This window comes from Bombina bombina, chromosome 4, assembly GCF_027579735.1.
Source record: "Bombina bombina isolate aBomBom1 chromosome 4, aBomBom1.pri, whole genome shotgun sequence".
In the NCBI taxonomy this organism is placed as follows: domain Eukaryota; kingdom Metazoa; phylum Chordata; class Amphibia; order Anura; family Bombinatoridae; genus Bombina; species Bombina bombina.
The window spans coordinates 165166096-165182836 of NC_069502.1; the positions used below are offsets into that span (position 1 = coordinate 165166096).

The 16741-nt window shown below is 39.4% G+C and overlaps 1 protein-coding gene across 3 annotated transcripts in view; it reads left to right on the top strand.

Moving 5' to 3' along the window:
- ROCK2 (Rho associated coiled-coil containing protein kinase 2) overlaps window positions 1-16741 on the top strand; it is a 653542-nt gene that overhangs the window by 410153 nt on the left and 226648 nt on the right. For all 3 annotated transcript variants that reach the window (XM_053709676.1, XM_053709677.1, XM_053709678.1), the window contains exon 8: window positions 7321-7412. In XM_053709676.1, coding sequence (XP_053565651.1) covers window positions 7321-7412 — 92 coding nt within the window. The remainder of the gene's footprint in view (window positions 1-7320; window positions 7413-16741) is intronic.

Sequence of the window (16741 nt, forward strand, 5' to 3'; positions counted from 1 at the left end):
TTGGGCGCATGCGCGGTAATTAGAGGCTCGATGTGCACAAGCGTAGTTCAAGCGTATAGAGCGGGTGTGACCGCTCTATACATCAATGTATAGCAAACACGGAAATGCTGGATGGGAGGAGTTAGGATCACAATAATTAGAAAAATCAAGGTAGGCAAATACGGTCAAATATAAGATTATTGAAAAAATAAACATAGTGACTACGTTGTACGTTGGAAAAGGAAAATACATATCAATTTTGATTTGAAAAACTTTACCTTCACTTTAAATACCTCCCCCACTTCGTTCATCCCCCAGTCATTCTTTGCCATTCGTCACAGGAGGATGGCAGAGGAGTGCCGGAGATTGAACGCCTAGTCTTAGCCAAGAGAGGCTTTTCTGAAAGTGTGATTGATACTCTAATTCAGGCAAGGAAGCCAGTCACTCGTCACATCTACCATAAGGTGTGGAGGACTTACTTGTCCTGGTGTGAGAAGCATGGATATCCTTGGCATAAGGTGAAGGTATCCAGGATTCTGTCCTTTCTCCAGGATGACTTGGAGAAGGATCTTGCCTCTAGTTCCATAAAGGGACAGATTTCGACATTATCAGTCTTGTTGCATAGGAGACTCGCTGAGCTCCCTGACATCCAATCTTTTGTTCAGGCTTTGTCTAGAATCAGACCTGTCTGATTAGGCAGTCGGCTCCGCCTTGGAGCTTAAACTTAGTCCTTAAGGTTTTGCAGGGGGTTCCGTTTGAACCTATGCATTCCATTGACATTAAGGTTCTGTCATGGAAGGTTCTCTTCCTATTGGTTATTGCATCGGCACGCAGAGTATCCGAGCTAGCTGCCTTGCAATGTGACTCTCCTTATCTGGTATTTCATGCAGATAAGGCTGTACTGCGCACTGGGTTGGGGTTTCTCCCCAAGGTGGTGGCTAATCGTAACATCAATCAGGAAATAATTGTACCTTCTTTGTGTCCTAACCCTTCTTCTTCAAAGGAGAGGTTACTTCATAACATGGATGTGGTTCGTGCCTTGAAGTTTTATCTTCAGGCTACCAAGCATTTCAGACAGTCTACATCTCTGTTTGTGGTGTATTCTGGGAAGCGTAAGGGGCAAAGGGCCTCTGCTACTTCTTTGTCTTTTTGGTTGAGGAGTATGATTCGCTTGGATTATGAGACAGCGGGACATAAGCCTCCTCAGAGGATCACGGCTCATTCAACTAGAACTGTGGCTTTGTGTTGGGCCTTCAAGAATGAGGCCTCTATGGAGCAGATTTGTAAGGCGGCTACCTGGTCCTCCTTACACACTTTTACAAAGTTTTACAAGTTTGATGTTTTTGCTTCTGCGGAAGCTGCTTTTGGGAGAAACGTTTTGCAGACGTTAGGGTCCACCTTTTTTCCCGCCTGTTTTCATTCAGTGTCTTCTAGAGCTTGGGTATATGTTCCCAACAGTAATGAACGAAGCCGTAGACTCTCCTCCCCTTTAGATGGAAAACATAAATTATGCTTACCTGATAATTTCATTTCCATCAAGGGGAGGGGAGTCCACAGCTCCCACCCGTATCTCACACGGCGGACATAAATTTAATTCTCTTCTGGCACCATTTACACCCTGATATTTCTCCTACTGTTCCTGGTTCCCTTGGCAGAATGACTGGGGGATGAGGGAAGTGGGGGGAGGTATTTAAGCCTTTGGCTGGGGTGTCTTTGCGTCCTCCTGGTGGCCAGGTTCTTAATTCCCAACAGTAATGAATGAAGCCGTGAACTCTCCTCCCCTCGATTTTATCTTCTTATTTAATCAAATGTGCTTAGTTCTCTTGATATCCTTTGTTAAAGAGTAATCCTAGATAAACTCAGGAGTGTGCATGTGTCTTTAGCCATTTGGCAGCAGTGTTTGCAATAGTATTTATAGCAATGTTATACATAGTTGCAAACATTACGGCCATAGATTGTTAAAGACGCATGCAAACTTCTAAGTCTATCAGTCTACCTAGATCTACTCTTTAATAAAGGATAGCAAGAGAATAAAAAACATTTTATTTTAAAAATTAAACTGAAAAGATGTTTAAAATTGCATGTTCATCTGAATTATGAATGTTTAAATTTTTAACTTTATCGTCCCTGTACAGTATGAGATTGTAATTTAAAATGGTTACTTATGTCTCATTAAAAAAATCTTAGCAGTAAATTGTATTATATATTAGAGCATTTTTTTTTTTACACTTTTATATTGTTTTAAATATGCAAATAAACTTGTTTTTATAACTACAGTTGTCATGCAGTTGTTAACCTGTTGGTTGCCAGCCAAAGGGTTAATGTATGTTACAACTTCCTTGAAAGGATTCTTTGGATTCCTGTAGCCAGGCCCAAGTTCAAATATTACAAACTAAATATATCTTCCTAACAATAAACACCAGCAGCAGTGCCCTTTAAACTGACATTAAAGGGATGTGAAACCCTAAATGTTTCTTTCTTGATTCAGATAGAGCATGCAATTTATAACAACTTTTTAATTTACTTCTATGATACATTTTTCTTCTCTTTATATCTTTTGTTAAAAAGCAGGGATGTATGCTTAGGAGCCAGCCCATTTCTGGAGCACTATATGGCAGCAGTTTTGCAAGAACGTTATCCATTTGCAAGAGCACTATTTCTTGCCACATAGTGGTCCAGATACCTACGTAGGTGTCTCTTCAGCACAGAATATAATGGCAACGAAGCAAATTTGATAATAGAAGTAATATGGAAACTTTTTTTTAAATGTTATGCTCTGTCTGAATCACAAAAGAAAATGTTTTAGTTTCATATCCCTTTAAACACTAAATAAATGCTAGAAATAATAGTGTATTGAAAGCAAAGATTGCCCTGTAAATAATATGCATCTGTTTTAATTATATTAGTTTAAATAGTAAAGGAATGTATTCTCTCTAAACTAATGGATGCCACCATGCTGTAACATAGGTATCATTAGGTTTAAAAGCCTTTTGCCTTATCTCTTCTGCTGAGGCAGTTAGGGTTACTTATAAATGAGCTTCTAGAGCAGTGGTGCCCAATAGGTAGATCAGGATCCACCAGTAGATCGCGGCCAATGTGATCAAGTTACGCAATCTCAACACTGGGGCGTGAGTAGAGTATGGTTGCATGGGATACCGCTTTATCTACCAGTGTGTGAATGGGGCAGGTCATTAAACTCTCCCAATGGATATGGCGGTATAGTATAGTTAGGAGGGTAAGTGTCAATAGATTAAAAGAGAAAAAGTAAATGTGGAGGCTTCTGTGCTGTGCTAAAGGAACAAGTCTGATTGACGTCTGGCAAATGAACGTATTGCATGGCGCGCAATTGAAATTTATTTGTGTAAGCCTCACTGGGTCATATCAGGCCAAGTCCGTGGCGCAAAGTAAAGGGGGTCAGTGGCAGTAAGTAAGCACAAGGAGTTGCTCTGGTTAACCCAAATTAAAGTCAGTGCTACTTTTGTCGTCAGGATTAATCCGTTGTATCTTTATGCTTTTGCACACCCATGTGTTGCTAAAAAGGGGTATGAAACGCATTGTTTATTATTTTTCATGATTCAGATATAGAACATGCAATTTTAAACAACTTTCTTATTTACTCATATTTTCACATTTTCTTCATTCTCTTGGTATCTTTATTTGAAAAAGCAGGAATGTAAGCTAAGGAGCCAGCCCATTTTTAGTGGGTAGATCTCACTGGTCATTTAAAAAGTAGATCCCAACACAAAAAGTGTGGGCACCCCTGTTCTAAAGTATCAGTGTTTATCAGTGTTTAAAGTGACAGTAACCACCTTGTAATTACAAGACATATCTCTTGTGCTGCTATAGAATAACATATCAGCCAAGTCTTAGTATCTTTAAAACAAATGAACATCCTTTTTAAAGGGACATTATACACTAGATTTTTCTTTGCATAAATGTTTTGTAGATGATCCATTTATATAGCCTATACAGTTTTTTTGTGTTTTTTTTTTTTTTTTTTTTTTTTTTTTTTTTTAAGAATGAATAGTTTTGCTGATTTTCAGACTCCTTACCAAGCCCAATGTTTTAGGAGAATACTGATGTATACTGACTCCAGCTTGCTTCTGTTTGTGTAAAGAGTCTCTTCATATGCAGGGGAGGGGGAGTGTCTGCTGTTTTTGCTATAGAACCACTTGCAGTGAATGTTCCAGGTAACATTTCCAATAGAGCTAAACTGGGAGCTTCTAAGTAAGTCTTTAAACGGTTTTATACTGGATTTTTATATCAGTATCTATGCATATTATTCTTTATAGTAGTGTCTATTACATGCAGTTATATGAAAATTGGTGTATTCTGTCCCTTTAATGCAATGATTTATCAACAGCAAAACTCCACCTATGATTTGCCTTATTTGGAGGAGCTAACCCCTGTTATTATGTTAGTATAGAGTGCATTGTTTGCAGCTGTTATATGATGAAACCAATTAGGGACAGATAAATAGCAGGGCTAACCCTTAGAAGTCAGCAGGGTGCAGTTTAACCTCTTCTCTATCGGATATTTCACTCTGTTTAAACACAAATAGAGCCTTTGTTTTGTTTTTTTATTTACCCATAAATTTGATATATGCCCATTTTTGTATATTTGATACCAAATATGATCATTTAAAAAAAAAAAAAAAAAAAAAACTTTTTTGCAAACTTTGAGTTTTTCACTAAATTTATTTACATGCAACTACTGCAGTCATAAGACAAATGGTTGTAAAAGCTTCTCTGTGGTCCCCTTTGTTCAAAAATAGCAGACATGCATGGCTTTGCTATTGGTTTTTGGCAGGTCAAAGGCTGCCAATTGCAGCTGCGCACCAAGCTTCTGAAATTCCTGGTAGTTAATCAGTGAGCTTGTAAGGTTAATTTTTGCAGTTGTATAGGGATTACCCTCCCACCTGACACCTTGCTACCTGATCCCTACCTGAGCTTTCTTCTGAGAAAACAAATACCGGCTATGCGTATTAGTATACATTTGCGTAACAACTATACAGCATAAATTAGAAACTAAAGTTGGTAGGACTGATTTTTAAACGATCATTGGTTTACAATCAGATTCTAACACACACATAGTTTCACCGATTGCTTCTTTATTTCTATTTTTAATATTTTCATTTTTTATTATCATTATCATTTATTTGTATAGCGCCGCTAAATTCTGTAGCGCTAGGTACAGTGATGGGTTATAAAATGACAAGGATTTGTGATAACATACAAAACAACAAAACTAAATAAATCTAGTACAAATCTAGTACAGGAGGAAGAGGGCTCTGCTCCGGAGACCTCACAGTCTACAGGTTTAGTGTGCAGAGACATAAGGTTGGCGGTAGCTTGTCACATCAGTTGTAGTTGCAGCATTGAGTCAGGCAGTTCATGCATTAGTTTGGTTCGGATGAGGGATAGAGGAGAGTTTTATCAGAACTTTACCGGTCCTGTCGGCAACCCTACCCGCTCACACGGAGGATTGTTACAGACAGTGACACAAGAAGTGTCACCGTCTAACGATCAGGCAATCTGGCTTAATATGGTAACTGAGAACTGATCGTGACAACCGAAATTGCTTAAGCTTTCTGAAGGTACGACGTAGATCTGCATAATGCGGTACAATGGTCTATGTACTACATGAAAAAGATCTACGTCGCAAGGGGTTAAGTTCTGGGAATTAGAATTTGCTACGTTTTTAGAGCTAAATTACACGAAAAGGGGCAAAATAAATAATGAACATATACTACAAAGTTATTTCATTATACACAACTAAACATTTTATATATACAAATATCAAGGTGTTTACAATCCCTTTAACCACCCATTGTTAGACACGGTGAGAAGCTGTTTGGAAAGCCTTTCCTTTATATTTTATTAATAGGGTCAGCAGTCTTCCTATTAACATATCAGCAGAGCCTGAATATTAAAAGAACAGATTAATATTAATGCCTTGTTTAGTGGGGGGGGGGGGGGGAAATCCAGTTGTCAAACTTCAGATAATAATATGCTCACTATGACCTGTATTTTTCCACCTGATCTGAGTTTTGACAGATGGCTCCAAAATATTGTCGTTGTCATTAAACCTCAAATTAAAGTATATATTTTTTACGTTATAACTGTAACTTCATTGCCCACGGATTTCACTTTACTCATCACTTTGTTTATATGGGGCAGCCAAACAGAACGTGAGTCTTCAGATGTGGCGAAATAAATATTGAAAGTATATTGCAAAGTTTGTTTACTAAGCACAATTAAACATTTCTTATTACAATCTGAAAGTCTTATAAACTTTTTGAATTAAAAAACAAACAAACTCGGTAGGTGAAAAAACAAACAAGTCATTGCATGTGCTGTTATTCTTCTATATTCATTAATTTTTTATTTGCTAAATACTGCTGTACTGTGACTCATTTGCTAGAAATAAAATAGGGCTAATTGCTATGATCTTTGGTAAACTCTAATCTAAAAAAAACAATCATATAGTGTTAAATTAGTTTTGGAAATGCATTATTAAACCCTGAATTTGTCATTTGAAACCATATGGTGTAAACAAAACTGAAAGGATCTCACAAATCTTATTTCTGAATATTTGTACCTGCATTTTTCTGGATCAATAGTTCTCTTCATTATTTTTTTTTTCTCCTTATGAGAAACACTTAGAGCATTTGAGAACAAAAAGAGATTTCATATGAGGGTTTACTGTATTGCTTAGTGCAGTAAATTCCTCTTTGAGCTGGAGACGGGAGGCTGTGCACAAGCGCACAGATAACTAGCAGGTCTGTTCTTGTGCTCTTTTTTGATTCTCAACAGAGCCAAAGTAAATATTTATGCTCCACTTGCTTCAACACTCATAGACTTCTAAGCTGTAGTCAGTAATCGGTTAATTCCTGGGGAGGCACCGCAAGTGGTTATTGACTAAAAGTAAATAGGGAAACTCGCACGCTTTACCCCTTCCATCCTTGTTTGAGCCTCTGTTGCTGAGAGGGTTAATGTGTGTCAGCAATGCCAAGTCCCCATATGTATCTTTGGCATATGGCTTGGCTGGTGATTTCTGAACTTCCTCTGCATGCAGAATCATGATGAGAAACTGTTCCACTCCACACGTGGCATTTTAAGAGCCTCTGTATACTGTGAAATATTAAACGCACATTGCAAGACCAGTGGAGGTGGATTGAAGCCCATTGAATTGAGCCGGTGGATAATGTGTGCATTGCTGGTTCTGGCGTGCTGAGCATGCTCTGCAGTCATATGTATAGTATAAGACAGTGATTTTTGTAAACGGGACAGGCTGCTTTGGTTTTCCAGATGTAACATTTGATTGTCTTGCTATGTACAGGGAGGTGCGACTCGGGAGGAACGGAATAGAAGAAATAAAACAGCACCCGTTCTTTAAGAATGATCAGTGGACTTGGGATAACATTAGAGAAAGTAAGTATCTATCATCTGTTTGTTTTTGTTTTGTTTTTTTACTAATAATTATATAGAAAGATATGCTTTTTTAATGGTTTTTATCTTCACTTACTCCCTTTTGAGTGATTTTAAAATTGTCTTTCTTAAAAAAAAAAAAACTTATATCAAGTATATAATTAGTTCATGACACTGATAACAGCTAGTATACAAATATATAAGCAAATAAACATTCTCTATAAAATTTGTGCTGTTTTAAGACTCTTTCCTTAGTAAGTTAGTTTATCTAGTGTCATTTTTATAAAAGATCTTTAAAAAGATCCTTTATTTGCTCGTATGTAGAAACACAGATAGGACTGCAGATGGAACCAATAAAGTCATCAAAAAAAAGATTCAATTTTATAACATCCCCAGGATGACTGTTTCTGTGTTTGTAATTATTAGTTGTTCGTGATTTTTAATAGTTTTTACTTCAGAAATACTCCAAATATATCCGGCCATACATGAATATACACTTGTTTTTATATTTATCTGCCATGAATTTCATGTGAAATAAATTATGTAATATAGAACTACGTGTTTAATTTGAAATAATTTTCCTTCAATGTATAATGAAAAGTAGTGTGCAGCGTATCAGCATGAATATAAAAATACTTCTTTATTAGATCTTGTTCCCATGCTAAGTAGCACAGACAGATATTACCCAGTAGGAAGAGTTAGAGGCTTATTTTGGTGGAACTTGCTGCTGGGGAAGTGTGATACAAAGGTCCCTGTATTTGCTGCTTGTTAAAGTCCCTGTTGTGTGTAGAACTATTTCCATCTTATACGAGGAGAGTCCACAGCTTCATTCATTACTTGTGGGAAATACAGAACCTAGCCACCAGGAGTAGGCAAAGACAGCCCAGCCAAAGGCTTAAATACCTCCCCCACTCCCCTCATTCTCCAGTCATTCTTTGCCTTTCATCACAGGAGGATGGTAGAGAAGTGTCAGAAGATTTCGGAGTAGTCTCTTATGGAGGGTAGTGCTCTCCGGAATGGGACTGGAGTTTTAAGTAGCCCTGTCAGTCTCTCAGTGAGAGCCTGGATGAAAGTTAGAGTCCGGAGATGCAGAGAGAGTCCTTCTGCGAAACCATCTCCTTAAGCAATCAGTGTTGACGAGTTTCACTGTCTGCTTTCTTCACTCAAGTCCATGTCAGGAGCGCTGCTACACACTGTCAAACTTGAGAGGCCGTGTTCCTGTTCCACGGCGTTGATTCTGGTAAGATTGTTTCATTTTTATATCTATAATGATAACGCAAGAAGACAGGGTCACAGTGTGGCTCCTTTATCTGTATAGCATCAGGGGTTAATATCTCCGGCAAGTTATTATTGAACAGGGGGGGATATATTCATAATGTGTTTTATGTGTTTTGCTGCGACATGTGTGAGATGTGGCTCTGGCAATTTGCAACAGTCAGGTTTTTCTTCCTTGATTACTCACAGCCGGTTTTGTTGGTGCGCTTTTTTCCTGGCTGCGGGGGAGGTCCTGCATGGTACTATGTGACCAGGTGTGGCCTCTTTCTCTTCCTTTACTGACCGTCGGTTGTAGGAGACGTTTACAAGGTTTCTCTGTGGGCCTGGGTCTGTTAGAGGTTACTCCCTCATTAACTAAATCTAATGCCTCAATAAAATAGTGATATCTATAAAGAAATAAACTGTACCGTCCACTTCTTAAAGGGGTCTCCATCCTGCGAGTTGCGTTCCCTACATTCATCTCCGATTACACATGCAGCTCTCCAGTTTACTTCTAATCTAATCCTCCTACGGGATTTTGCTGAGCAGTTGCAAACGGCGGTTTCTGCGGTCATTAGTGCTTTACCTTGCCCAGCCAAGCACAATCGAAAGGTTAAACATTTCTATCCTTCCCAGGGGTCATCTACTCCGTTGGATGTTTCTGAGTCTAGTTTATCCGCTGATGCGGAGGATTCCGATACTTCGGAGGCCTCTCTCTCTCGGTCGGATTCTGCGGCCTCTAGGCCTCCTGCTGCGGAGGAACCAGACTTTAGGTTTAGGATGGAGAACTTACGCTTTTTGTTAAGAGGTGTTAGAGACTTTAGAGGTTCCAGAACCAAAACTACCGGAGGAACCTTCTATTCCTAAGCTGGATGAAGTTTATGAGGACAGGGTAGTGCCCCAGACCTTCCCGGTTCCCGTAAAGATGGCGAATATTATCAAGAATGAATGGGAGAGACTGGGATCGTCTTTCTCTCCTTACTCTTCCTTTAAAAAATGTTCCCGGTTCCAGATGCTCAACTAGAGTTATGGGGATCTGTCCCTAAGGTGGATGGATAGTTCATCGTTTAAGAAATTAGAGACCCTGTTAAGAAAAATGCTTCAGCACACAGGGTTCGTTTCTTTCATGTAATTAGCAAGAGTCCATGAGCTAGTGACGTATGGGATATACATTCCTACCAGGAGGGGCAAAGTTTCCCAAACCTCAAAATGCCTATAAATACACCCCTCACCACACCCACAAATCAGTTTTACAAACTTTGCCTCCTATGGAGGTGGTGAAGTAAGTTTGTGCTAGATTCTACGTTGATATGCGCTCCGCAGCAGGTTGGAGCCCGGTTTTCCTCTCAGCGTGCAGTGAATGTCAGAGGGATGTGAGGAGAGTATTGCCTATTTGAATTCAATGATCTCCTTCTACGGGGTCTATTTCATAGGTTCTCTGTTATCGGTCGTAGAGATTCATCTCTTACCTCCCTTTTCAGATCGACAATATACTCTTATTTATATACCATTACCTCTGCTGATTTTCGTTTCAGTACTGGTTTGGCTTTCTACAACATGTAGATGAGTGTCCTGGGGTAAGTAAATCTTATTTTCTGTGACACTCTAAGCTATGGTTGGGCACTTTTTTATAAAGTTCTAAATATATGTATTCAAACATTTATTTGCCTTGACTCAGGATTTTCAACATTCCTTATTTCAGACAGTCAGTTTCATATTTGGGATAATGCATATGAATAAATCATTTTTTTTCTTACCTTAAAAATTTGACTTTTTCCCTGTGGGCTGTTAGGCTCGCGGGGGCTGAAAATGCTTCATTTTATTGCGTCATTCTTGGCGCGGACTTTCTTGGCGCAAAAATTTTTCTTTGTTATTTCCGGCGTCATACTTGTTGCCGGAAGTTGCGTCATTTTTGACGTTCTTTTGCACCAAAAGTGTCGGCGTTCCGGATGTGGCGTCATTTTTGGCGCCAAAAGCATTTAGGCGCCAAATAATGTGGGCGTCATTTTTGGCGCTAAAAAAATATGTGCGTCACTATTGTCTCCACATTATTTAAGTCTCATTTTTTATTGCTTCTGGTTGCTAGAAGCTTGTTCACTGGCATAAACTTATGGTATCTATTCCTCCAGCTGTTGTTTGTACTGTTTTGTCATGACAAACTTGTTAATGCAGATAATATTTCCTTTAGTACTGTTACATTACCTGTTGCTGTTCTGTCAACATCTAATACTCAGAGTGTTCCTGATAACATAAGAGATTTTGTTTCTAAATCCATTAAGAAGGCTATGTCTGTTATTCCTCCTTCTAGTAAACGTAAAAAGTCTTTTAAAACTTCTCATTTTTCAGATGAATTTTTAAATGAACATCATCATTCTGATTCTGATAATGGTTCTTCTTGTTCAGAGGATTCTGTCTCAGAGGTTGATGCTGATAAATCTTCATATTTATTTAAAATGGAATTTATTCGTTCTTTACTTAAAGAAGTCCTAATTGCATTAGAAATTGAGGATTCTGGTCCTCTTGATACTAAATCTAAACGTTTAGATAAGGTTTTTAAATCTCCTGTAGTTATTCCAGAAGTTTTTTCCTGTCCCTAGTGCTATTTCTGAAGTAATTTCCAGGGAATGGAATAATTTGGGTAATTCATTTACTCCTTCTAAACGTTTTAAGCAATTATATCCTGTGCCATCTGACAGATTAGAGTTTTGGGACAAAATCCCTAAAGTTGATGGGGCTGTCTCTACTCTTGTTAAAGCGTAATACTCTACGGCAGATGGTACTTCCTTTAAGGATCCTTTAGATAGGAAAATTGAATCCTTTCTAAGAAAAGCTTACTTGTGTTCAGGTAATCTTCTTAGACCTGCTATATCTTTAGCGGATGTTGCTGCAGCTTCATCTTTTGGTTAGAAGCTTTAGCGCAACAAGTAACAGATCATAATTCTCATAGCATTTTTTCAACATGCTAATAATTTTATTTGTGATGCCATCTTTGATATCATTAGAGTTGATGTCAGGTATATGTCTCTAGCTATTTTAGCTAGAAGAGCTTTATGGCTTAAAACTTGGAATGCTGATATGTCTTCTAAGTCTACTCTGCTTTCCCTTTCTTTCCAGGGTAATAATCGTTTTCGTTCCTTTTGTCACAACAAGGAACAAAAACCTGATCCTTCATCCTCAGGAGTGGTACCAGTTTGGAAACCATCTCCAGTCTGGAATAAATCCAAGCCTTTTAGAAAATCAAAACCAGCTCCTAAGTCCACATGAAGGTGCGGCCCTCATTCCAGCTCAGCTGGTAGGGGGCAGATTAAGTTTTTTCAAAGAAATTTGGATCAATTCCGTTCATATTCCTTGGATTCAGAACATTGTTTCAGAAGGGTACAGAATTGGCTTCAAGATAAGGCCTCCTGCAAAGAGATTTTTTCTTTCCCGTGTCCCAGTAAACCCAGCGAAGGCTCAAGCATTTCTGAATTGTGTTTCAGATCTAGAGTTGACTGGAGTAATTTTGCCAGTTCCAGTTCTGGAACAGGGACTGGGGTGTTATTCAAATCTCTTCATTGTACCAAAGAAGGAGAATTCCTTCAGACCAGTTCTGGATCTAAAAATATTGAATCCTTATGTAAGGATACCAACATTCAAAATGGTAACTGTAAGGACTATCCTGCCTTTTGTTCAGCAAGGGCATTATATGTCTACAATAGATTTACAGGATGCATATCTGCATATTCCGATTCATCCAGATCACTATCCGTTTCTGAGATTCTCATTCCTAGACAAGCATTACCAGTTTGTGGCTCTGCCGTTTGGCCTAGCAACAGCTCCAAGAATTTTTACTAAGGTTCTCGGTGCCCTTCTGTCTGTAATCAGAGAACAGGGTATTGTGGTATTTCCTTATTTGGACGTTATCTTGGTACTTGCTCAGCCTTCACATTTAGCAGAATCTCATTCGAATCGACTTGGGTTGTTTCTTCAAGATCATGGTTGGAGGAACAATTTACTAAAAGTTCATTGATTCCTCAGACAAGGGTAACCTTTTTGGGTTTCCAGATAGATTCAGTGTCCATGACTATATCTTTGACAGACAAGAGACGTCTAAAATTGATATCAGCTTGTCGAAACCTTCAGTCACAATCATTCCCTTCGGTAGCCTTATGCATGGAAATTCTAGGTCTTATGACTGCTGCATCGGACGCTATCCCCTTTGCTCGTTTTCACATGCGACCTCTTCAGCTCTGTATGCTGAACCAGTGGTGCAGGGATTACACAAAGATATCTCAATTAATATCTTTAAAACCGATTATACGACACTCTCTGACGTGGTGGACAGATCACCATCGTTTAGTTCAGGGGGCTTCTTTTGTTCTTCCGACCTGGACTATAATCTGAACAGATGCAAGTCTTACAGGTTGGGGAGCTGTGTGGGGGTCTCTGACGGCACAAGGGGTTTGGGAATCTCAGGAGGTGAGATTACCAATCAATATTTTGGAACTCCGTGCAATTTTCAGAGCTCTTCAGTCTTGGCCTCTTCTAAAGAGAGAATCGTTCATTTGTTTTCAGACAATGTCACAACTGTGGCATACATCAATCATCAAGGAGGGACTCACAGCCCTCTGGCTATGAAAGAAGTATCTCGAATTCTGGTTTGGGCGGAATCCAGCTCCTGTCTAATTTCTGCGGTTCATTTCCCAGGTATAGACAATTGGGAAGCGGATTATCTCAGTCGCCAAACGTTGTATCCGGGCGAATGGTCTCTTCACCCAGAGGTATTTCTTCAGATTGTCCAAATGTGGGGACTTCCAGAAATAGATCTGATGGCTTCTCATCTAAACAAGAAACTTCCCAGGTATCTGTCCAGATCCAGGGATCCTCAAGCGGAAGCAGTGGATGCATTGTCACTTCCTTGGAAGTATCATCCTGCTTATATCTTTCCGCCTCTAGTTCTTCTTCCAAGAGTGATCTCCAAGATTCTGAAGGAATGCTCGTTTGTTCTGCTGGTAGCTCCAGCATGGCCTCACATGTTTTGGTATGCGGATCTTGTCCGGATGGCCTCTTGCCAACCGTGGACTCTTCCGTTAAGACTAAACTTTGTCGTAAGGTCCTTTTTTCCATCAGGATCTCAAATCCTTAAATTTAAAGGTATGGAGATTGAACGCTTGATTCTTAGTCAAAGAGGTTTATCTGACTCTGTGATTAATACTATGTTACAGGCTCGTAAATCTGTATCTAGGGAGATATATTATAGAGTCTGGAAGACTTATATTTCTTGGTGTATTTCTCATCATTTTTCCTGGCATTCTTTTAGAATTCCGAGAATTTTACAGTTTCTTCAGGATGGTTTGCAGAAAGGTTTGTCTGAAAGTTCCTTGAAAGGACAAATCGCTGCTCTTTCTGTTCTTTTTCACAGAAAGATTGCTAATCCTCCTGATTTTCGTTGTTTTGTATAAGCTTTAGTTCATATAAAACCTGTCATTAAGTCAATTTCTCCTCCTTGGAGTTTGAATTTGGTTCTGGGGGCTCTTCAAGCTCCTCCGTTTGAACCTATGCATTCGTTGGTCATTAAATTACTTTCTTGGAAAGTTTTGTTCCTTTTGGCCATCTCTTCTGCCAGAAGAGTTTCTGAATTATCTGCTCTTTCTTGTGAGTCTCCTTTTCTGATTTTTCATCAGGATAAGGCGGTGTTGCGAACTTCTTTTTAATTTTTACCTAAGGTTGTGAATTCTAACAACATTAGTAGAGAAATTGTGGTTCCTTCATTGTGTCCTAATCCTAAGAATTCTAAGGAGAGATCATTGCATTCTTTGGATGTAGTTAGAGCTTTGAAATATTATGTTGAAGCTACTAAGAATTTCCGAAAGACTTCTAGTCTATTTGTTATCTTTTCCGGTTCTTGGAAAGGTCAGAAGGCCTCTGCCATTTCTTTGGCATCTTGGTTGAAATCTTTAATTCATCATGCTTATGTCGAGTCGGGTAAAACTCTGCCTCAAAGGATTACAGCTCATTCTACTAGGTCAGTTTCTACTTCCTGGGCGTTTAGGAATGAAGCTTCGGTTGATCAGATTTGCAAAGCAGCAACTTGGTCTTCTTTGCATATTTTTACTAAATTCTACCATTTTGATGTGTTTTCTTCTTCTGAAGCTGCTTTTGGTAGAAAAATACTTTAGGCAGCTGTTTCAGTTTGAATCTTCTGCTTATAATTTCAATTTAAACTTTATTTTGGGTGTGGATTATTTTTCAGCGGAATTGGCTGTCTTTATTTTATCCCTCCCTCTCTAGTGACTCTTGCGTGGAAAGATCCACATCTTGGGTAGTCATTATCCCATACGTCACTAGCTCATGGACTCTTGCTAATTACATGAAAGAAAACATAATTTATGTAAGAACTTACCTGATAAATTCATTTCTTTCATATTAGCAAGAGTCCATGAGGCCCACCCTTTTTTGTGGTGGTTATGATTTTTTTGTATAAAGCACAATTATTCCAATTCCTTATTTTTTATGCTTTCGCTCTTTTTTCTTATCACCCCACTTCTTGGCTGTTCGTTAAACTGATTTGTGGGTGTGGTGAGGGGTGTATTTATAGGCATTTTGAGGTTTGGGAAACTTTGCCCCTCCTGGTAGGAATGTATATCCCATACGTCACTAGCTCATGGACTCTTGCTAATATGAAAGAAATGAATTTATCAGGTAAGTTCTTACATAAATTATGTTTTTTCAACCTGCAGCCGTGGTTGCTGCGGTGGCGGGAACTTCTACCTATTGGTGCGACTCTCTGTCAGAGACTATCGAGGTGGAGACTCCTCTCGATTAAATTCATGAAAGAATTAAGCCCATGAGGGTTGCAAATTTGTTTATTTGTGATGCTAATATGCAGATTATCTGCTTGAATGCTAAGACATAAGGTTCTTCTGTTCTGGCCCAGAGGGCCCTGTGTTTGAAGTCGTGGTCAGCTGACATGACGTCCAAATCTAGATTACTATTCCTTCCATTTAAGGGAAAGATACTTTTCGGTCTAGGCCTGGACTCTATCAAATCCACGGTCACAGGGGGCAAGGATGCCTTTCTTCCACAGAATAAAAAGAATAAACTTAAGGGTCCTAATTTTCGTCCCTTTCGTTCGGACAAGTCCCAACGACAGCAACCTGCCGCAAAGCCTGAGCAGTCCAAGGGATCTTGGAAACCATCTCAGTCTTGGAATTAATCCAAACAGAGCAAGAAGCCCACCGAGACAAAATCGGCATGAAGGGGCGGCCCCTGATCTGTCTCTGGATCTAGTAGGGGGCAGACTCTCTATTTTCGCAGAGACTTGGTGGAGAGACATTCAGGATCTTTAGGTTCTGTAAGTTGTTGCCCAGGGTTACAGGACCCATCCTCCCAGGGACAGATTCCTCTTGTCAAATCTCTCATCAAATCCAGAAACAAAAATGCTTTTCTAGAGTGCGTGAGGGATCTCTCCTCTCTAGGAGTAATTGTACCGGTACCTCTAGCAGAAAGGGGTTTAGGGTACTATTCAAACCATTTCGTGGTACCAAAGAAGGAGGGCACGTTTCACCCAATTCTAGACTTAAAGTGTTTAAACAAGTTTCTGTCGGTTCCATCGTTCAAAATGGAAACGATAAGGTCAATACTGCCCCTAGTTCAAGAGGGCCAGTTTATGACCACAATAGACTTGAAGGATGCTTACCTTCATGTTCCAATCCACAAGGATCACTTCAGGTTCTTAAGGTTCGCCTTTCTGGATTAGCTCTTCCAGTTTGTAGCTCTTCCCTTCAGGTTGGGTAACGCTACAAGAATCTTCACGAAGGTTCTGGGAGCTCTGCTTGCGGTAGCGAGATCCAGAGGAATTGCAATGGCACCTTATCTGGACGACATTCTGGTTCAGGCTCTGTCCTACCAGTTGGCAGAGGTTCATTTGAGAATTCTTCTTCTTCTGCAATCTCATGGTTGGAAGTGAACTCAGGAAGAGTTCTCTGGTTCCCAGTACCAGAGAGGAGTTCCTGGGCACGATAATAGACTCTGTTGCCATGAAGATATTCCTAACAGACAAGAGACATTGCAAGATTGTCTCCAGCTGTCTTGCCCTT